At 35.2% G+C, this 23,312-nt stretch overlaps 1 protein-coding gene across 1 annotated transcript in view; it reads left to right on the plus strand.

Annotated features, from left to right (window-relative positions):
• Positions 1–535: 535 nt before the first annotated feature.
• HS6ST3 (heparan sulfate 6-O-sulfotransferase 3) overlaps positions 536–23,312 on the plus strand; it is an 806,180-nt gene continuing 783,403 nt past the window's right edge. Inside the window, exon 1 of the mRNA XM_074191917.1 lies at positions 536–1,215. Coding sequence (XP_074048018.1) covers positions 536–1,215 — 680 coding nt within the window. The remainder of the gene's footprint in view (positions 1,216–23,312) is intronic.

Below are 23,312 nucleotides of genomic sequence, written 5' to 3' on the forward strand. Positions count from 1 at the left end.
AGAGGGGAAGGTTCAGGACCCAAGATCAGCTAGTAAGTGCTTAAGAGCTGTCGGCAGGCTGGCTGTTGGAGGCGCAGTTGTAGTCTGAGAGACGCTGGATAGCGCTCTCTTCTTGCTAGAGGCAGGGATTCTGGGGGTCCAGGGGGAGATTAGAAGAAGAGTCCCTTTTGAGCCCTGGAACGGTCTTCGCGCAGCCGCCGCCCCTTAGTGCCGGGAACGGGCACCTCATCTTCGCCTCCCTCCTCCTCCTCCTCTGTCCTCCGCAGCAGCGGGGGGCTAGGGCACCCAGGTTCGCTTCTCCACCTCCCCTCAGCCCCGCGGGAACCAGCCAGCAGCCAGCCAGCAGCGCGCCAGTGTAGCCAGCCAGCCAGACGCCTTTGCGGGGGGTCCCGCCTGCCTGGCCACAGGGGGATGGAGGTGCGGCGGGCTCCGAGCCGCAGCCCGGAGTCCAAACTTCAGCGCCGGCTTTCTGTAGAGCAGCTGCCGCCGCCCCCACCGTCGCCGCCACTTCGTCTTCTGGCCTGAGAGCAGGACCATGGATGAGAGGTTCAACAAGTGGCTGCTCACGCCGGTGCTCACGCTCCTGTTCCTCATCATCATGTACCAGTACGTGTCCCCCACCTGCACCAGCTCCTGCACCAACTTCGGGGACAAGTTCCGCGCTGGGGAATCCGGCCAGATCGCAGCTGCCCCAGCGGGTCCCCGAGAGGACCAGCAGCAAGCACCGCCCCGGGACCAGCAAGCCGAGATTCCGGGGGTTCCGGCGGCCCAGCTCTCCGGGCCAGTGCAGGAGGCAGAGGACGAATTGGATGAGCTGGAAGAGGAGGAGGAAGAGCAGGAACGAGAGTCCCCGGACAATGGCTCTCTGCCCAAATTCGTGCCCCGCTTCAACTTCTCGGTGAAGGACCTGACCCGTTTCGTGGACTTTAATATCAAAGGCAGGGACGTGATCGTTTTCTTGCACATCCAGAAGACTGGGGGCACGACCTTCGGCAGGCACCTGGTAAAGAATATCCGACTGGAGCAACCCTGTAGCTGCAAGCCTGGCCAGAAAAAATGCACCTGCCACAGACCCGGCAAAAAGGAGACGTGGCTCTTCTCGCGCTTCTCCACCGGCTGGAGCTGTGGGCTGCACGCCGACTGGACAGAGCTCACCAACTGTGTGCCGGCCATCATGGAGAAGAAGGACTGCCCTCGAAACCACAGCCGCACCAGGTAGGGTCACTCTCTTTCGGTCACTTCCCTCTTCCCCGCACCATGATTTTCACCCTACTTTCCTTGCTTCTGATTTCCTGGACACAGAGCAGTTTCACTCCAGCGCGTTGTGTTGGACCAAAGTATTTTCTTACTCCGGGGGATGATCGAGTAGCGGAAGGAGGTAAAAGAGATTAATCCTCTGGACTTGAACTCACTCCTCACCCCATCTTGTCCATCTTCCATAGTCAGAGAAATTTAGAAAGACTGGATATATGATTTGCTTATGCTATTCTTGCTTCAAAGGTGAAGAGTAAGATCCAGGGGACAGTTATACCTTATGCACAATCTTTCAAATCAACTAGTAAAGCAAATAAATGAACTGGGCAAGGGTGGAAGGTTAGCTTGAGTCTCTCTCTCTCTCTCTCTCTCTCTCTCTCTCTCTCTCTCTCTCTCTGTGTGTGTGTGTGTGTGTGTGTGTGTGTGAAACAGAGAATGGGCAAACTGTTCCTCAATTATGCTAATATCTTGCATGCTGGATATCCGGTGGGAAAGAAAGAAAGAAAGAGAGACAGAAAGAAAGAAAGAAAGAAAGAAAGAAAGAAAGAAGAAAACACTTCTACTCTAAGTGGTTCTTAGTCATTGTTGTACAACTCTCTCTTGATATTCTTTCAAAAGAGAAATTCAGACCCTTGTTCTTCCTCGACAGATTCTGAGGGTTGAGCTAGTCCAAGCTATTTAGTATCTAGAGTTTTAAATTCTTGATGTTGCCTCTTAACTAGAATCTTTGCATTTGTTTATGCATATCTTGAACAATATTTATGGAGCATCTACTCTGTGACTGACACTGCTGGGTACTGGGACTTGGTTAAGTAACACTGTCTTTTTTTCCTTCAGTGTGCAAGTGGTCAATATTTTTCTTTCTTTTTCTTTTTCTTCTTAGCATACTGCTGGGAATTAGGAAACTTTTACATTTAAGTAGCCAGTGAAAATGCTTACTCTGTTGCCATTATTTGAGAAGAGCATGGGCAAAGATTTTAGGTGGATGCTTTTCCTGCCTAATACAATTTTCATACTATATAATACTATTCCTTCTCTTAAAAATGAAGTTTTATTTGGAACAGTATTTTAACAGCAGTGTTTTTAGAACTTTTGTGGTCAATAACTACAAATTGAAAAGCTCTTTCTTAATTTGTTTATAGCAGATGGTTCCCCCTCTTCCCCCTCCCCCACTCCATTTGACACTTATAGAAAACCTTCAGTAGCTAGCTGGAAGCTACCCAGATTTAGGAATTCAGCACCACTGGAGCATCTAATTCCACCTCATTCCTCTGAGAATGAACATAATTTCATTATGGGAATTTTACTGTGGCAGTTTTTCAAGGACCTTTTTTTCCTCCCATTTAAAAATAGGCCTTTGTCAGAATAAGAAATGGCTTGAGATTTGAAATGAAGGTCATAGCATCCTGGCTACTTCTTGCTTAGTGCTTTTATGCAATCATTTTACAAAGATTTGTTATATATGATATTAGATTATATATTTGTTATAGTGTATATTTGTTATATATAGTACTGTTAAATTCATACTTTCAAACTTGCTTTTCAATAAATTACTACTTCAGAACATGATAATATAGTAATTTCAAGTTACTATTATACTATTTTTGAGAACTTCTTGTCACTTCTCTTCCTTTGACCTTTGCTCTTTTAAAATAATACTCTAACATTTTTAGAAGTAATCTTGTGTTAAACCAATAGTTTTCTTCATCTCCCTCTTTTCAACAGAGCATTATAGTATAGTACTCTAACATCTTCAGAGAGGCATAGTTTTAGAATTGGAAGGGGCCTTTGACATCCATTTTAACTGCCTCATTTTGGAGATCAAAAAACAGCAACAGGTTTAGGTTAAGTGACAAAACTAAGGCCATATAGCTAGTAAGTAGAAAAGCAGGCATTCAAATCCAGATTCAGTTCTCCTTTCACTGCACAATGCTAGGACAAGAAGAAATTTCCAACAAATATGGGAATTTTGATTTCACTATGAAATGGGGCTGAATGGGAGAAGTATTAAAAGCCTCATAGCTAAAATTGTACCCACTACAAATAGCAATATTCTTTCTATACAAAACCCTCCATTTCAATGTATCTTGTTTGAGATTTTCACTTATATAACAAAATTCTCCTAATAAGTTTTCTATCAAACTATTTTTTTTGTGCCAGCTGTTCTAAATGAACATATATTCTACCTTGAATTACAGGCTATTTAGGTACTGATCACCCTCTTCTAGCTTTTCCTTTGTTTTCTGATCTTTATGGTGTTATTTTCTATCCCATTTTTATGGTGCCCTCGGGTATTCCCATTTTTTTCTTATTTAGGAACTGTGGGAAAGAATTGTTCTGGTTTATTTGAGCACTGTATTAAAGGACTAGGGGGAGAATAGGTGATGAGATGAGTGTAGGAGCTGAAAATTGTGTTAGTACATGGTAGTACAGATATAATTTTTTCCATTTTCTGTAGCACCTATCTATAGTTTTCTACGATCTACTGGATTACCCTCAATAATGGAGGATGCACAATCATCTGCAATAGAAAATGGCAGATAATCTGTTTCTACATGGGGAGCAAGATAATTGTTTTTACTTGAGGAACTGTCAGTGCTGGCCCAAGGCCAAATTATAAATTAGATGAAGTTATTCTTCATATCCCCCCCACCGAATTCTGTGTCCTTTTCTTCTCTCTAGTTAAGAATACCCCATCTTATTCTACTTCCCTATTTAAGTTCCTTAATGAAAGGATCTGATGAAGTCATTCACACTAAGCTTTAAATGACTGATAGTTCCCTGTTACTCTTCCTTTGCATACATGGCCTTAACACTTTAAAAACTTTAATGTGGAATTTAAGATATCATTCAAGGGATGTAGGGAGTTATTTGATAAGGTGGAAGAAGTCAAGAGTGCTTTCCCCTGGAAGCATGTTACTTAGAAGATTGCCTATTGTTGTAAGTCCAATCTTAATGAACAGCCAGGATAAAAGTAAGAACAGCTGAGAAGAAGAATAATTACCTCTAATGAAGATAATAATATTTGCCCTTATTTTGAGGTCAGGAAAGCCTATCATATATCTTAAACCCCACATATATGTAAGCTAAATAGACATGGAAGGGGTGGACAATAGGGAACATAGTTTGGGATATATAAATCTAATTCTGTGGGGTATCCTGGGGAAATTTATATTAGTGGGATCCTAGAAATAGCTATTGATCATATTAAAGACCAGTACCTGGAGTGGGGTGGCATTTGCTTTCACAAATGTAAGGTATGTTGCAGTTTTGTTCATGATCTACTGTGTAGGGAATCAACTAGATAGAAGTGGTGGGGAAATCTACCAGTGACTGTAGTAAAGAAGGGAAATCAAACTTAAGTGCTGAATAATCGCAGCCACAGATAGACCTTAGTTAGCTAGACTAATTAGTGTGGAGGTAGTTAGAATTTGACTGTTCTATACCACCTTCTTTGTGACATTACTGTTGTTTTCCCATTTCCAGTATTTTTAGTCTTTTATTCCCATTATGTTGATTTCTGCCTAATGTCTTTTTTTCTGGTATACTTTGTTAACTTTGTAAACTGCTTGACATCAGGATGTGTTTCTGCCTTTCTTTATGTCCCTTTTTCTTAATACATCGCTCAGCACATTAGTAGGTACTCAATGACTTGACTTAGTTGGAGTAACTCTCACTTTGAATATTTTCATCTCCTTCATCTGAACAAGGATATTTTAGTCAGTTCTTTTCTTTGATTGTATGTTTCACATTTGGCATTTTGTAGACTTCCTTATTTTGATTTATGTGTGAAACCATCTACATTGTGTTGACCTTTCTCTTTTCATTTTTGGTATTTGTTCCCCCTTAGCTCTTTTCTAAATATCTGGGTCATCAATTCCTTTTTTATCTTTTCAAAATTTGTATGTTTATATTCATTTGCTTATAATGTTAAGAACGTTGTCTTTCTGTTTCTTCTCTTCCCTTTTTTCCTTACTATACTTTCTCCACTTCTATTTTATTTTACTTTATTTTTGACTCATAATTTTTAAATTTTGCCCTGAAGTTTTCCTCTTTAGACAGAGCCTAATCTCCTTTGACACTTAAATTGGGGAAGAGATAGTTACACTTTGATCCTTGGGCTTTTGCTCCACTCAGTCTGTCTCAGTGTTAACCTTTTATTTTGAAAGGGGATTTTCCCCTTATTATGTATGGGGCTCTCTTGTAGAACAGAGATGATAATGAAATAGGTTTTGTCTTTTGAAGATATCAGAGTATTTATTTGTTATAAAAATCTCATTTTATTTCCCTGCTTTTTTTTGTTTTGTCTTATTTCAATGACTGTATAATTTGCAACTGAAACAGATCTTATAGATCATTTAATCCATCCTGCTTCTTTTACTGGTAAAGAAACAAGGTCCAGGAGTTAAGTCACTTGTCCAGGGCTATATAGCTAGTAAATAGCAGATTAGGGCTTTCTAATAATCACAAATACTTACAGAGTACTTTAAAGTTTGTAAAGCATTTTGCATATATCATCTCATTTGAACCTTATGGCAGCTTATTGAGGCAGGTATCATCCAGTGACACACACATTCATAGACATATATACATAGATCTTAACAATGTTATTATATACTAATATATGATATATAGTACACACTGAAACTTATCAATATATAGAATCCTCAACCTATCTCTATATACTAATTTATGTACCTATGTATCACTATAAAAATAGTACTGCTTTAAAAATATCTGCTTTAATGTGTTATATAGTTCGAATGAGATTTTATTTATGTACATGCATATACATAAATACAGATTTATGTATGTATATGCATTCATATATTTATGCTTTACAAACTTTAAAATGCTCTGTGTCAGTCATAGAGAGAGCTGAATTTGCAATCATTTGAACCAAATAGCTAATCACTGAAGCAGGTTTTATTATACTAACGTGTATATATGTATACGCAAATATTCATTCCTACACCTATATGTATATGTGTATATAAATATCTCTATTATCTCTACATCTTTATCTCTATTCTTGGCTGCGTTGTTGTATGAGTTAAATGACTGCAAGTTCAGCTCTCTATCACTATCTTCTTTGGGGTCTTTTGTCTCTAAATCAAGGAACTTATTCCTTTATTTGCTGTAGTACTTTACATTTTGACCGTAATCTCTTTTCCCATGATGGGAAATATAATAGTTAAATGTAAGAACCATTCAGGTTTGCCAGGGTATAAAGTTGTTAGGTCATTTTGACTTTAGAGGCATAATCAATAGAGGATAAATTAAATCATGATTTCATAGGACTAAGATTCTGTCAAAAGTTATTATGAGTTTTGCATATGAGGTATTTAATAAATGTTTGTTGAATTGAGTAACTAAAATTCAATTATAACCTTGAGAACTAATTAGTTCCTGAAGAGAACCAGTCAAGCAATAGATTTTTCACAAACAGTATTTTCCAAAATGTTCTGTGGTTCTTTCAATGTGATTAGGGATTCTTTGTCCAGATTTCAGCAATTTAGCAATATTTATTGAGTGTGGGTTAGAAAAGGAGTAGGAAAGGCATAGTAGATATTTTCACTGCATCTCAGGGAATCAGGGAAAGCAGCATCCCCGCTCTCTGGCAAATATTTTCTATTGCTAGCTTTTTTTTTTATTTCACTTCAAGGATTCATTTGACAGTCTTACAACATTCTTGTGATGTAGGCAGGGCAAGATGCTGTTATTATCATCTTATAGCTAAGATAAATGAAACTCCAAGAAGTTAAATGACTTTACTAAAGTTGCACATCAAGTAAATGACTGATTTTTTGGTCAGGATTTTATCCATTGTTATCCCCTGACCATTTGTGATTTCAAACATAGGATCATAGAAATGATGGGTTTGAAAAAGTCTTCAGAAATTCCATTTATCCCCCTGCCTCTAGGTCTGCCTAACCTGTTCTTGACAGATGAGTATCTTTTCCCATTTTTGAAAATACTGTAATAATGGAAAATCTATGTGTTTGCCTTCCAAGGGCAGGGATAATACTTTCTATTGTGGTCCACTGATATGGTCTTAGGGACTTGTGCAGTTATGTAACAAATATTAATGGATGAATAAGCCATCTTCTCATATGTAATTTTATATTGAGGCTTTCTGATTTAGAAAATTATTCATTCAAAGCACAATTCCAGATCAAATTCTAACTAGGTCCTTAGGGTAGAGACTCTGTTAGCTCTAGGTCAGCTCCTTAGCAAACTTTCTAGGAGTACCCTTGGGCAAAGAAGAATTCTGTTTACTATTGCTTTGAAAGACTTATTTTCCTTTGTTAAAGAGATTGCTTTTCTAAGGAGGAAAGTCATTTTCAAACGATTACTGCATTCTAATCTGAACTTTTGGGTTTTATAAACGTTTGGATTTGGGAACAAGAGGTTATTAAGAAGAAATCATTCCAGTCTAACCTCCTTTCCTTGTCTAGTTTGATAGACTGATAGATCAGGGAATTTTGTTATTCTAATTGCTATGCCTCCCATTCAATTTATAACCAAGTCATTCATAAAATTAACACTCCTATGATATTGTTGTTTAGCTCTAGATTTGTCTAACTTATATTTACATTTATCAAAGTATTCTAGAAAGTCTTCCAGAAAATCCTTATAGACAAGATGAAGTTGTATAGCCTGGGTGATAGTACATTTAGTTGATATCATCCTTTCTTAAACAACAATTCCAAACAAATATTGGTTAGAAGATTGAAATCAGCATTGAAGGAATGTCCCTAGTAATATGATAAGGGTTTTTTTTACTTCTTACCCATTTTATCAATGATTCATTCCACAAGGTTTTTTTTTTCCCCATGAACTGTGTTAGGTTCTAGGGATAAAAAAAACAAAATGAAGCCTACAGGTAGCTCACATTCTATTGGTGGAGAAGGGGTGAGGGAAGAAAGAAATATGCATAGAAATATTATATATAAAATAAAAACAAAATAGAAAGCCCTCAAGGAAGCAAAGAAAAACTGTATGGAATGGAAATTTATTCTTTGATATTGAATCCCCTCTTCTTCTGTGTACATAGCAATATTGTTTTATTCCTTTTCTTGCTTTATATTTAAATTTTACAATTTTTTTCTACTTAGGTTTAAATGAAGAAAAAAAACTCAGAAAAGACCTCCAAATAGGTACAAAGTAACTGGGTTGTGGGTTGTGGAGAGGACAGTAGCAATTAAGACAGTCAGGATAGGCTTCATGTAGGAGATGTTTTGAAGACTCTAAGGAATCTACAAGGTGGAATTAGGGGAATACATCTAAAACACCAAGGACAACCTTCACAAAGATATGAAAGTAGTAGAATGAATATTGTATAGGGGAACAAAAACACAGATAAGTTTGGTGAGAAAGTAGAGTTCATGAAAGAGACATATGCGTAATGAGTCTTCAAAAAGGAAGTTGATAAGAGCTTTAAAAGTCATATAGAAAAGTTTATATTTATCCCATAGACTAGTTGTTGGAACTTTTTGAACAGGAGAGTGACAGAAGTAATACTTATCAAATCATCAAATCTAATTGCAAAAGAAATTGTATTAATAATAGCAGCCATAACAGTAATAGGTAACATTTTTGTTTGCTTTAACATTTAGAAAGTAATAAATATTATATTGTCTGATCATCACAACACCACATTTTACAGATGAGTCCACTGAGATTTGGAGATGTTAAATGGTTTGCAAGGATCACAGTGCTACTGAATGACTGAGATAGGATTCGAATTCAGGTATTCATGATGCTAAGTCCAGTTCCATCTACTATTTTAACAAGATGTTTCTGTGATTTAAATAGTTTGCGGAACTCCTGGGTTAGGAAATGTCATCTATACATGTTGTACTTTCTCTGCTGTTAGTGACTAGATCACTGGAAAGTAAATATATTTTCTAGAATCACACATAATAGTAAATATAAAATGATAAGCCAAGGTTCAAAATTCTAGATCAAAACCAATAAATTAAAATTTAACAGGCATAAATAGAAAACTTTGTATTCTTTAGCAGTGCAGTATATCTGCTACAAAAACTATTACAATCATTTCCTATATTAGTCAAAGTACATTATCTAACCCAAGGGATGTAGGTCTATGTCTATCAGACCACAGATCTGATATTGCATTTAGTTCTGCATATCCCATTTTCATGATGACAGTGATAATGTATACCTTGTTCAAAAGAAGAAAACAAAGATGGTGATATATAGAGGATAGTTGAAGGGAGAGAAGATTTTTATCTTGAGGAAGACTATAAATTATTAAGAAGTAACTTAAGACCCTTATGTGATTTTTGAAGACATTATTAGTAACAGATGCAACATTATTTGATTTGATTTTCTTTTTAAAATTTATTTTTTAATTTATAACATCACTTAAAAATTTATTCCATCCTCCCATACCCATTGAGAAAGCAAGATATGTGATATCAATTATACATATGAAATCATGCAAAACAGATTTTCATATTAGCCATGTTGCAAAAAACCCAAGAAAAATAAAGTGAAAAATTATACTTCAACCTGCTTTCACACTCCCTCCATTCTTTCTCTGGAAGTGTATAGCATTTTTAATCATAAGTTCTTCAGAATTGCCTTGGATCAACGTATTTTTGAAAGTAGCTAAGTCATTTACAATTGATCATCATACAATATTGCTGCTAGGATCAGTTCATACAACATATTCCAGTTTTTTTTCAAACCATAGTACTCATCATTTCTTATAGCACAATAGTATTTCATTTCAATCATACATCACAGCTTATTTACCCATTCCTGAATTGAAGGGTATCTTCTCAGTTTCCAATTCTTTGCAACAACAAAAAGACCTATCATAAATATCATTGTACATATAGGTCTTTTTTTCCTTTGATCTCTTTGAGATACATATCTAGTACTGGTATTCTTTGAGATACAAATCTAAAAATGGTACTGGTAAGTCAAAAGGTATGCCCAATTTATACCCTTTTGGATATAGTTCCAAATTACTCTCTGGAATGGTGGGATCAGTTTACAATTCCATCAACACTGTACTAGTGCTCTGATTTTTCCATTTCTACTTTAATATTTGACATTTTCCTTTTCTATTATATTTGTCAATCATGTGTAATACGGTATCTTGGAGTTGTTTTAATTTACATTTCTCTAATCAATATTGATTTAAAGCACTTTATATGACTATAAAGTTTTGATTTTTTCTTCTGAAAATTACCCGATCTTATGCTTTGACCATTTGGAGAATGAATCATATTCTTAAAAAATGACTCAGTGTTCTCTATATTTAAGAAATGAGATCTTTATCAGAGAAAATTAATGTAAAAAATTTTCCCCTACAACTTCCTGTTTTTCTTTTAATCTAGGCTACATGCTTCCCTATTTGCTTGTGCTATCACCCTTCATATTTAAATTATGTTCCTATTTCAACCTTATCTTGATATAGGGTATGAGCTGTTGGTTTATATCTAGTTTCTGCTAAACTGATTTTCAGTTTTCCTGGTAATTTTTGTCAAATAATGAGTTCTTGTGACAAAAGCTTTATCAAACTTTAGATTGCTATAGTAATTTTCTGCTGTGAATGTTGAGTACCTAACATATTCCACTCATCCACCACTCTTAGCCAGTATCATATTGTTGTTGTGGTTACTGTTTTTAATATATTTGAGATCTAGTACTACTAGGTAACCTTCCTTCAGATTTTTTCCCATTGATTCCCATGATATCCATGACCTTCTTCCAGAGGAATTATGTTATTACTTTTTAGCCCTATGAAATAATTTTTTGGTAATTTGATTGGTATTTCACTGAATAAGTAAATTAATTTAGGGATAATTATTATTCATATTATATTGACTTGGCTGCCCATGAACAATTAATATTTTCCAATTGTTCCTGAATTATTTTAGCAGGTAGACTACCAAATATTTTCTATTGTGTGGGGCTATTTTATTTTTATTTTTTTGCAAGACAATGGGGTTAAGTGACTTGACCAAGGTCACAAGCCAGGTATTTATTAAATATCTGATACTGAATTTGAATTCAGATCCTCCTGACTCCAGAACCAGTGCTCTTTCCACTGTGCCACCTAGCTGCCCCTGTGTGGAGCTATGTTAAAAGAGAATATCTCTATCTCTTCTTATTTGAACTTTGTTGTAATCTATAAAAATGCTGCTGATTTATGTGGATTTATTTATATCCTACAAGTAACTAAAGTTAATTGTTTCAAGTAGATTTTATTTGATTCTCTAGCAATTTCAATTATATAATGTCACCTTTTATTTTCCGGATGTCCAATTTGATACCTAAAAACTTCACAGTTTTTTAAAATCGCACACCAAGTTCATTTATCTGCTCTTCCTCTATTTTATTGATATGAGCATTTAGAGACATAAAATTTCCCTTAAGTACTGCTAGCCTGTATACAAAAAAATTTTCACATATTGTGTCATATGTATCTCTAATGAAATTATTGACTCTGCCTATGATTCTTTCTGTGTCTCACTCATTTTTTAGGATAAGTTATTCTGTTTGGAAATTAATTTTTAATCTATATTCTCATGGTTGAATAAAATTTTTATTTCATTGACTGAAAAGGACAAAATTTTATATTTCTACTTTTCTGTATTTGTGAAGTATTTTCCGTCTTAATGCATGGTCAATTTTGTGAAGGTGCCATGTACAGCTAAGCAAATATAGTCTTTTAATTTTCATTCAGTTTTCTCCATTTTCTAAAATTTTATTCATCTTTTTCCTTTTGTAATATCCTTTCCCATTTAGCCAGTTATAATTTTAAGTAATTCTTGTCTTATATGGATCTTTGTGCTTTTTAAAAATCAATTAGTCAATTTTATTTGTAAGGTGCTTTTTTTCTTCAATTTTTTCACCTCTATTACCAAGCTATTGACTTCCTTTTCATAATTTTCTTCCATCACGCTCATTTTCTTCTATTTTTCCTCTCCTCTTAGTTAAATTTTTTTTGATACTTTGTTGTTTCCAGATGCTTTTACATTGATGTCTTCTTCTGAACTTGTGTCTTGATTTTCCCTGCCACTTGGGTCAATTTCTTATTTTGTTGTTTGCTCATTTTTATTGCCTATTTCTTTGCTTGAAACTTTATGTTAAGGTTGGCCTTTATTCCTAGGGGAAAGGGGTCACTGTCCCAAGCTTCAAGTTTTTCATGCTCTTGTTTTCAGATATATTTCTATGGGGAGAGAGGAGGGGAGGGGGGAGTCTGTAAGTTTTTAGTGCCTTCAAGTTACCATAATCCAAGGAGAGATGTATTCACTGCTTGCCTGATCTGTGCTCTAGTCTTTATTCAGGAAAGGATTTTGCTCCTCTGCTCTCACTCCTCTTGGCCTTGAAACTGTGACCAGGTTACATGCTCCCCTGTGAGTGATCACAAGCACTCTTCTCCAACCTAGAACTAGGACCAACAACCTACTTCCCTGTTGCTTCTAGTGCTATCAATCTTCTTAACCCAAGTATTGTGATCAGAGCCCCTATGCCTTTGCTCTCCAACAGTCACAGGTGCTAGTTATCCTCTTGAAGTTGTAACTGCAACTTAGAACTTCATATAGGTAATCCAGTGTCAGAAAAAAGGCCCCTTGCAATTTCTTTCAACTATACTAACCCTCTTACCTATATAATCTGAGAGCTCTGGAAGTTCCTGCTGTCTGATTATAGTTTCCTCTACAGCCTTATACTGGACGCTGGGCCAGCTCCAACTCCAGTATCACAGATTTCTCTCCACAATCTTAGAAAAGTTGCCTCATCCCTATCTTTTATTGTTGTTTGGATGGGAAAACTGGGAGAGTTCAGATGATACACAGCCTATACTTTGCCATCTTGGCACTCCATAATTAGAATTTAGACTCTGAAACTTCCATAACTGTAGCCAGGTAAATAATTGTGCCTTGTGTTTGGCTGTGCATGACCAAATTTTTAATCTTCCTAATTGATATGGACATTTAAAATGAAAAATAACACTTTATTAAGCTTCTTATGTTTTCCATTAAATGCAACTCAATTGAAACATCAGAAGAAATGATTTCAAATGTTAATTATTAATTATGAATCTGAGGTAAGGAAAATTATGGAGCAAAATTTTTCAAGTACTGTGTTAGAAACTGTTAACTCTGTAACTAACAGAACCATTATGTATCTCTGCCTATCTAAACCCTGGGTTTATGCTACCTTCATTTTCGGTGTGCAGTACTTTTGGTTGTTAAAATGATCCAGCTCATTAACTTCTGGAAATTTGCTTATTAACTGATCATCCTTGTCTCCTTCTGACTTTGAGTTGTGCATTGCCATATTTGTTGTCAGTCAGTCAGTCAACTAGCATTTATTGAGCATCTTCTAGAGAAAGGCCAATGGCAGTTCCTGTTCTCAAGAAGTTTATACTCTAACAAGAGAGAGAGAAAACAGCTTGAAAACACTATGTACAAACATTATATAAAGGATAAATTGGAGGTAACCAATAGAGAGAATATATTGGCATTGAATGCGATAAAATGAACAAGAAACCAAACAGCAGACTATTGGGATAATATAGGCTTGATGTGACAAGAATCTCATCCTGCATCTGCTAAGTGGCACATTGGATAGTATGCCTGCTCTGATGTCAAGAAGATTTGAGTTTAAATTTTGTACCTACTAGCTCTGGAACCCTGAGAAATTAATGCAGACTTCTTGAGGGTAGGATACAGTTTTTATCTTGCATGTTGTATTTTGCCTGGGCTCAACTCTCTCTCTCTCTCTCTCTCTCTCTCTCTCTCTCTCTCTCTCTCTGTCTGCAAGCTAATGGGGTTAAGTGGCTTGCCCAAGGCCATACAGCTAGGTAATTATTAAGTGTCTGAGGCTGGATTTGAACTCAGGTACTCCTGACTCCAGGGTCAGTGCTCTATCCACTGCACCACCTAGCTGCCCCTGGGTTCAACTCTCACTAAAAGCACTAAAAGTTAGTTCTCAAATACAGTGAGTTACCATGCCAATCTTAGGGGAAAAAAACTTCTCTTATTTATTATGAACAAATTATGTTTCTTGATTGTATTTTCAGTCAGAAACAGAAAACATGGTAAAAAGATAATTTTATATAACTTTTCTTCACCTGCAAAAGCAGATTGAATTATGACTATGAAAGGTTTTATTGGTAAATTTGAGAGGTTAGTATTTTATTGTAAAGAATATAGGAAGTAGCAAAAGATTTTTTAGCAGGGTGGTGATGTGATCAGAGATGAGCTTTAGGAAGATTATGTTGTCAGATATACAGAGGATGAATTAGAGAGTGGAGAAGTGAGAATGTTAAGCTCTTTTTGGATCTCAATTCTATTTTTTCAGCATATTAGATATTCCTCCTAGCTTTGTGTCATCCATAAGTTTCATAGCATTCTGTCTATACCTTTATCTGAGTTATTGACTAAAATTGTCAAACAGAATAGGGCCAAGCTCAGAGCTCTAGTGAACTCCATTAGTTCAGGAATTCCTATCTTAAGGTTTAATAGCTTTATGAATAGATTTCAGGGAGTCTTATTGAATTTTTTTGGGGGGGTAAATTGAAAGGGAAAATAATTATATCTTTATTTTCACTAACCCCCTAACTGAAATTTAGAATTTCTTTCTATTATATATATATATATATATTTTTGTTTGTTTGTTTTTAGGTTTTATTTTTTTTTTTGCAAGGCAAACAGGGTGAAGTGGCTTGCCCAAGGCCACACAGCTAGGTAATTATTAAGTGTCTGAGACTGGATTTGAACCCAGGTACTCCTTACTCCAGAGCCTGTGCTTTATCCACTACACCACCTAGCTGCCCCTTTCTATTATATATTAAAAATAATGTAAAGCATTTCATGGGTCTCACTCTCTGTTATCAGTGGGTTCCATGACATAAAAGCATTTATGAATCCTTGCCCTAGGTTAATATCAGTCTATTGATTATTTATATTTGAGTTGTTTATTCAGTTGTAAATTAGTGCACTATTATTCATCTCAGTATCTATTTTATCAACAAAGAAATTGTGAGAGACTTTGCCAAATGCTTTACTAAAATCCAGACATACTATATCTATGGCATTTCCTAATCTGACTTAATAGTGACAACTCACAAAAGAAATGTAATTAGCTTGACATGACTTGCTCTTATTGGAGATATCCTAGTTTTTATCGAATTCTTTTCTAAGTTTTAATATTATCCCTTTATTGATACCTTCTATATTTTCCCAAGAAATCTAAGTTAATCTTACATTTTTAATAATACATTTTATTCTAAACAAAGAAATGAAATCCCAAATTTTAGGCAAGATGTTTAAGTTTTTTTATTACAAAGAAGATTAGTGAGTTTCTAGAGAAGAGTAAGTCAAACCTAAACCTTCAATTTTGAAATCAAGGTACAAATGCGCTAGTTGATAGAATAATGTGATTGATAAAGAAGTCTGCTATATAGAAACTGTAATGTTATAAACAAAGAAAACTTTAAATACATGATTCTTTTTAGTATAGTAGACCTCTTTTTTCCTGTATGCATCCATGCTGTTATCCCAAATTGCTTTGTGACAACTTAAATAACTTTATATTATTAAAATTGCAAAAAATCATGTTTCTTTCCCTTCTCTCAAACACCACCAGGGAAATAGGATGACAATTCAGCACAGTGTAAAAACAGGTATCAGGGACTACTTATAAGACTGATGTCAGTGAAGACATGAACTGCTTGTACTGGAGCTCCTTTAAAAAAAAAGGAGGGTAAAACTCAAGGTAGAAAGAAGTCATGGATTTGACAGAAAGAAGTTCAGAACCCTGGATAGCTCCTTGGGAAAAGAGAGTTTAAAAAAAACTTAGAGAAATAGGCTTACTTAGTTCCACGCTTAAGTTGGAAATTCCTTATTGTTAGATCAATGTGGGGAACTTTATGGAACTAGAATTATATCCTCTTGCTATCAAGAATTTGACCTCTGTGCCCACATGTCTTAAATTACCAAAGACTGAAATCCCTTAACCACCACCAATTGATTTAGCTCCTCCTCTAGTCTCTAGTTCGAAGCCCAATCATATGAAATGGAAAAATGAGGATCCTTGATTTATCTGCTTTGTTTGTTTCTAATTTCACTCTGACCTTGAAACCTGGTTCTAAGTAATTGGGATAATACTGTATACCCTATGATTAAGCCCTACCTTGTACCCTAGTTCACTTTCTTATTCTATATATTTCTACATGGGTATACTACTAGTTGCTCAGCTTCTCTCAGACTGGAATCCAGCCTTACTTATATTGAGTGGTTCTTGTCTCTAATAACAATTCTTTTGGCAGGTCTGCTGCCTATTGCCAGATTTCCCAAGGCTGACCAATTTGGTTCCTGAAAAAATCCATCTCTGCCTACCGTCACTGTGATTCTATCTGCTTTTCAGAACCTCTTCTGCTACCAATAATGTGTATCTTTAGTCTTTTTTAGACAAAACAATTTTTCTTATTATCTAAAAAATTTATTCATACTTATTCAAGCCTGGGGCTTCCTAAATCTACTAACCTTATTATCATATCCTTGTAGGGTATGAGTTCTGGGCATTCTTGATCTGTCCTATCTCATTTTCATCTAATACCTAACATTGAAATATCCTTGCTAGAGTTAAGTGACTTTTGTTGGAACTTCATGAGTGTCCATGTTCAGAAGACTGGATGAAATAATAATTTTCTTTCTTTGAATTTCTTTTCCTTTAAGAAAACTACCTCTTTCTGGGAGAGGAATCTAAGCTTTTTTTTTTTTTACTCTGTCCTTCACTTAAGTTATTCTAAGTCATTCTTTTTCTACTCATTGATTTTGAGTATGATTTTTAATTTGTAGTAATTTTTTTCTTCTGGGGCATGTATGTCAGGTTCTGGAATAATAATAGGAATTATGAATACTCCTCCTCCTCCTCCTCCTACTACTACTACTTCTACTACTACAACTACCACAACTACAACTACTCCTGCCATCACTGCATAAAATCTGGAATTGGCATACAATTTTAAGGTTTTCAAAGTTCTTTTTATATGATCTAATGTTTTCACATCTACCAGATGAGGTGGGTATCATAGTCATTACTATCTCCATTTTATATATAATAAAACTGATGCTCACATAATTAAGTACAATGGTTGGGATCAAAGTTATAAATGCAAGAAACAGGATTCTAACTAAGGAATTTCCTGACTCCAATTACATAATCTTTTCTATTATTTTATCCTAATCCTTCTCAAAAACTGATAAAAATTTCAAATCTCCTTTTCAAAAATATCTTACCAATTAGAAGCTCATTAGAATGAACCCCAGGTAAGCCTATGGATTTATTCATCCAGTGAAAATTACTTTAGTGGTAGTTTTACAATAAAATTAAACAAAATTGAGGAATAGGAATTTCATTGGTATTTGGAAGAGGTGGTAAAATGAGTTGTGGAAAATGGTGTGCTGGTAAATTTATATAGAATTTTCTGAAAAAATGGTTTATAACACATTTTAAAATTTTGTTTATCATGAGTTCATTAAGAACTTGCTCCCACATAGCACTAACTGTAGGGATTGTGGCTAATTGGGTGGATGGATAGAAGGATAACTTTTAAGCCTTACTCAATTTCTAGGGTTGGAATCTCTAGCAATAATATAATTATGGTATGTGTGTGTGTGTGTGTGTAGAATCAGTGCACATTTTGAGGAAAGGGGTAAGGGAGGCTATCAAAGTTAAATACTACAATTTTGATTTTTTTTTTTTGCTAGGCAATGGGGTTAAGTGGCTTGCCCTAGGCCACACTGCTAGGTAATTATTAAGTGTCTGAGACCAGACTTGAACCCAGGTACTCCTGACTCCAGGGACTGTGCTTTATCCACTGTGCCACCTAGCTGCCCCTAGCCACCCACTTTTAATTCTACTTTTGGAATTTTTCAGATTAGGATTTTTCAGAAATAAATTTATGATTATATTTTACAAGAATTGCTCTTAGTGAAAAAAGCAACTCTGATCATTTGTTAAAAAAAATGAATGTTCAATACTGATTGAGTGATAAGTCCTTATTTTGCTTCTGTCTTTCATCCATTAATTTACAATTTAAAATGGGATATCAATGAATTACCATGTTAAGAATGTAAAACACAAAATTAAAATTTAGAATGAAATATCTAACAGTGAAACTAAGTGAACTACATCCAAGTCTATGCATAGTTGTGGTTTTCTATTATAGGCATATAAGAAGTCTTAGCATATAAAAAGTAGTCTAGCATGGTAGAAAGCAGATTCAGCTTGGCATCAGAATACTTTGGTTAAAATCTTGTCTACTAGCTTCATGACATGAAAGCCATTTAATTTCTTGAGCTTCAGGTGACTCTAAGATTTAGTGAGTAAAGTATAGATGGTTTTTGAGCTGCCTTAGTGAGAAAAGATATCACAGGTCCTTGGCATTTTGTTGTTATTCTAAACACATCTTGTTATGATTTTTAAAGAAGCCATATGTACAATGTTACTTTCAGAATTGGATACTGGGTCTTACGCATTGAAATTTATTTCAGTTGCATAGCTTCTTTTTTTAATTTGAGGACATGTAAATGTGGCAAATCCTCACTACTTTGGAGGTGAGAATGGTGGATCACTTCAGTTTAGGAGTCCCAAATTTCAGTAGGTCAAAAGTTGATTGGGTATTTTACTTTATCCAGGACCCATATGGTGACCCTCCAGCCCCCTCCCCCCCAGTATGGGACCATCAGGTAACATAAATTGATGTCACCTGACCTCGGTTAGAAATGGAACCGGGAAAAGTTTTTGTGCAGTTAACTGTAGTTTTGTGCCCTTTGAATGGCTGCTGTATTTCTAGCTAGGGGAAATTATGGAAACAGTCTCAAAAGAAAGTGAATGATCTGTTGAATTGCTGACTCAGTATGTTTATGTTTTATTTGTCAGATTTTCAAAGCATTTCCCTTGACCCCTACCAAGAACCTGATGTGTTGTATTATATATAACTTTATATATATATATATATATATATACATATATATATATATGTATAAATGTTTCAATTCTTTGTATATGCAAAAACATATATAAGGTCTTGGAAGTGATTTATATGTTAATGAGAAAACTTTGATTTTCATTTGCGATTCATTCTTTGCATGGTAGGACCAATATCCTAACCCCTTCCTCCATACTAGTCAGTCCGATTTTTTCTTAAAAAATACTGAAATGGGGTGGCTAAGTGGCACAGTGGATAGAGCACTGGCCCTGGAGTCAGGAGGACCTGAGTTCAAATGTGACCTCAGACACAATAATTACCTAGCTGTATGGCCTTGGGCAAGCCACTTAACCCCATTACCTAGCCAAAAAAACCCATCCAAAATCCCTCTTTGGGGAGGCTAGGTGGTACAGTGGTACAGTAACCCCATTTGCCTTGCAAAAACCTGAAAAAAAGATACTGAAACATTCTTCCAGACTTGGTTGACCCAGAGCACTAAGGACTCAGAATGTTCACATTTCTTTATTGCCTCAGTACAAAGAAGTCACAAGGAATTCAAGAGGCTCTTTGGTTTTTGACTGGTGGATCACATTAGAAGCTGCATTAATACCTATCCTTCTTGAAAATCCTTCTCTTGTTATGACTAAGGAAATTCCTTTTTAAACTATTGACTGATTTAGAAGTGTTTCATTTTGTTCCAGCATTAAAATTAAATGAAAAATGAATTGTCCTGAGTTAATCCCAGTTCAGAACAAAAGGGACCTCCTAGATAAGGAAGCTTTTTGGTATTAATAGATGGTACTAACTTATAAATACAGTCTTAGAGTGCATTGAATCTTAAGTGGCTTAAGGCAGAATTTGAACCTAAGTCTTCCAGGTTCTGAGGCTGCTTCTATATACCATTTACATACTGCCTTCTGCTATATACATGTGTGTGTATTTTAAAGGATGAGATATTTAAGAATTACACACTCCAGAGTTGTCATTGACTTCATTCTCTTCCACCCAAAATCTTTTAATTGAAAAAGGTAATGAAGTCTCATTACCACCAATAATAGGACGATAATTTCTACTGGAAATCTGAAGGTAAGATAGCATTATAAAATTAATAATAATGACATCTGACATTTGTATGGCACTTAAAATTTTACAAAGTGCTTTATGTACATCAATATGTAATATTATATATTAATTATATATCATTATATAATATATTATATATATAAATTATATGTGTAATATATATTTATATATTATAATAACAAGCTTGTCAGATAGATCAGACTATTTCATCTTTGTTAATACTCCCTAGTCCTCTCCATTCCAGTGATTGTGGATTGTGTTGAAGAAATCTTCTGTGTCCCAACCTGTTTAATCTCTTCTGGTTATAAGCAGAAGGTTCAGAATACTCCTCAATTTTCCTTCAGACTTTCTTTGTACCTTACTCTTATACCAACCTCTTCTCCTTTGAGGTTCACACAATCCAAATTTATCAGTAAATTTAGATTCTGGTGGCTATTATCTAAAGAGATACAGTGCTTTTTCCTTTCTCTGTCAATAATTATGTGGTAGGGGCAGCTAGGCAGCAGAGTAAATAGAGCATCGGCCTTGCACTGAGGAGTACCTGAGTTCAAATCCAATCATAGACACATAATATTTATTTAGCCATGTGACCTTGGAGCAAATCACTTAACCTCACTGACTAAAAAAAAATAAACCTATGTGGCTTATAATTTTTCTCTCTTCCTCATCTCTTTCCCTAATACTAGGAGAATTCAACAACATATGTAATGATAACTCCTTCAAATGTCCAAAAATCTCAGTTCCTTCACCTATTTAATGCCTATGAAATACTTCTGAAATGCATTATTTGTAAAGTGCTTAGCACAATACTGGTATTTAATAAATATTTTCTTCCTTCTTTCTTTTCCTTCATTTGTTCACTTCACCTCAGCTACACACAAAGATTTTGCCATCAGTGATTTCACTTTCTTGAATACTCTTATGTTCATGAACACCAAAATTACTTTATCTGACCATAATATTATATCATTTCATATTTTTATATGCCTTAGGGATCCAAACTCTATTCTCTGTCTGCACTGTGACCTTCATTCCCTTCACTTTCCAGTTCTTTACTAGACACTCTTGAATTGACTATATATATTATTCATTTGATTATATCAACCCCTTGGCTAATCAACTCAACATTATCCTTTTGAAATTCTTGCCCTTTTATCCTTTTGCCAGTCATGCCATACTAAATAGCATACCCTGAATTAGTTCACGATCTGTGTCTTCAACTCCTATTACTGTGCTGCTTAATAGAACTGGAGGAAAACATAATAACATGCTGACTGGATTCACTACAAATTTATATTTAATAATCTCAACTGGGTCCATTCCTGCCTCAAGGCATTTATTCTTCTCTTTCCTAATCATTTTCTTATCTCACTTTTTACAAAAGTTATTCTGTATTTTCTTATAATTTTTAAACTCCTCTCATCTGAGGAATGTGTCTCATACATTATAGAAAATATGGAGACCATTCTCTGAAAGTTCCCATTTTGCCCCACTTCTTTATCTCATACAGCTCAGACATCTTCCTCTATATCTTCTTTTACTCATATGAAGAGATGACTCTTCTCCTTGCTCTGGTCAACCATATGTACCTTTGATCCCATTCCATCATCTCCAGAAGATTTCCTCAGTATAATCCTTACTTTATCTCGGCTTCAATCTCTACTTGACTCCTCTTCTGCCTATGTTTTCCCTATCCTTCAAAAAAACTTCACTTGATAGTACAATCCTAGCTAGGAAATATCCTCATATCTTTCTCCTCCTTCTCTACTAAACTTAATGAGAAACCTCTTCTAAAATAGGTATCTCCATCTTCTTTTCTTTCACTTTCTTATAAATCCTTCCCTTATATCATGATTTAATTAAAACTACTCTTTTCAAAGTTACCAATGAGCTCTTAACTCTCAATCTAATGTCTTTTCTTAATAATTTTTTGACAATTATTCAAAATTTGTCAATACTGATCATCTTCTCTGGTATACTTTCTCCCTTTTGGTTTTTTATGATACTGTGCTTATTCCTCCTATATATCTGATCACTTTTTCTCCACTTTCTTTTCTGTTTTTTTCATCTATGACAAAATTAACTGTAAGAGTTTCCCAAGACTCTTTCCTGGTCCCTCTTCTCATTTCTTCTTATATCACTTCACTCAGTAACCTTATCATCTCCTATGACTTCAATTACTATTTCTATCCTGATGATTTCTAGATTTATGTATCTAGTCCTAGTTGCCCTTCTGAACTGCAGTGATATGAAATAACTCACAAAAAAGTTTTGGACAAACTGGATATGCCATAGGCATCTCAAACTCAAGATAATTATAACAGAGCCCGTTATCTTTCTCTCACAAACTCTGACCTCTTCTATGTAGTTAAACCACCATTATTCCTGTGTCCAAAGACTTCCAGTCTCATTGTCATTCTTATCTTTCCTTACTCCCAGTCTATCCATATTTCTTATCTCTCAACAAATCATCTTGCTTCTACTTTGGCAACATTTCCTGTATATGATCCTTTCTTTTCATCCTAGTTTAGATATCATATCTCTCTTGTGCTTTGGCAATAGTTTTGTAATTGTTTTCTCTATTTCAAGTCTATCTCAATTCTAATCCAACCTCTACTCAGCTGCCAAAAAGATTTTATTAAAAGCACTCAATAAATTAGAATGCCTCCCTATCACCTCAAGAGTCAACACAGAATAATATTTTTGGTATTTAAACCTCATTTCTCCTATCTTACCAGAATTCTTATATTTTACTCCCTTGCACCTTCTTTACAATCCAGACTGGTCTATTTATTGTTCCTTGTAGATGAGAACCCATTTATTGATTGTGTTTTTGAATCAGCTTTCCTTGATGACTGGAATGTTCTCCCACTTGACTTCTCTTTGCTTCCCATGTTTCCTTCAAAACCTAGTCCAAATCTTATCTTATATAATATATATATATATATATATATATATCTTATATAAGTCCCTCTCTCCACCCCAGCTG

This window comes from Macrotis lagotis, chromosome 6, assembly GCF_037893015.1.
Source record: "Macrotis lagotis isolate mMagLag1 chromosome 6, bilby.v1.9.chrom.fasta, whole genome shotgun sequence".
Taxonomy (NCBI): Eukaryota; Metazoa; Chordata; class Mammalia; order Peramelemorphia; family Peramelidae; genus Macrotis; species Macrotis lagotis.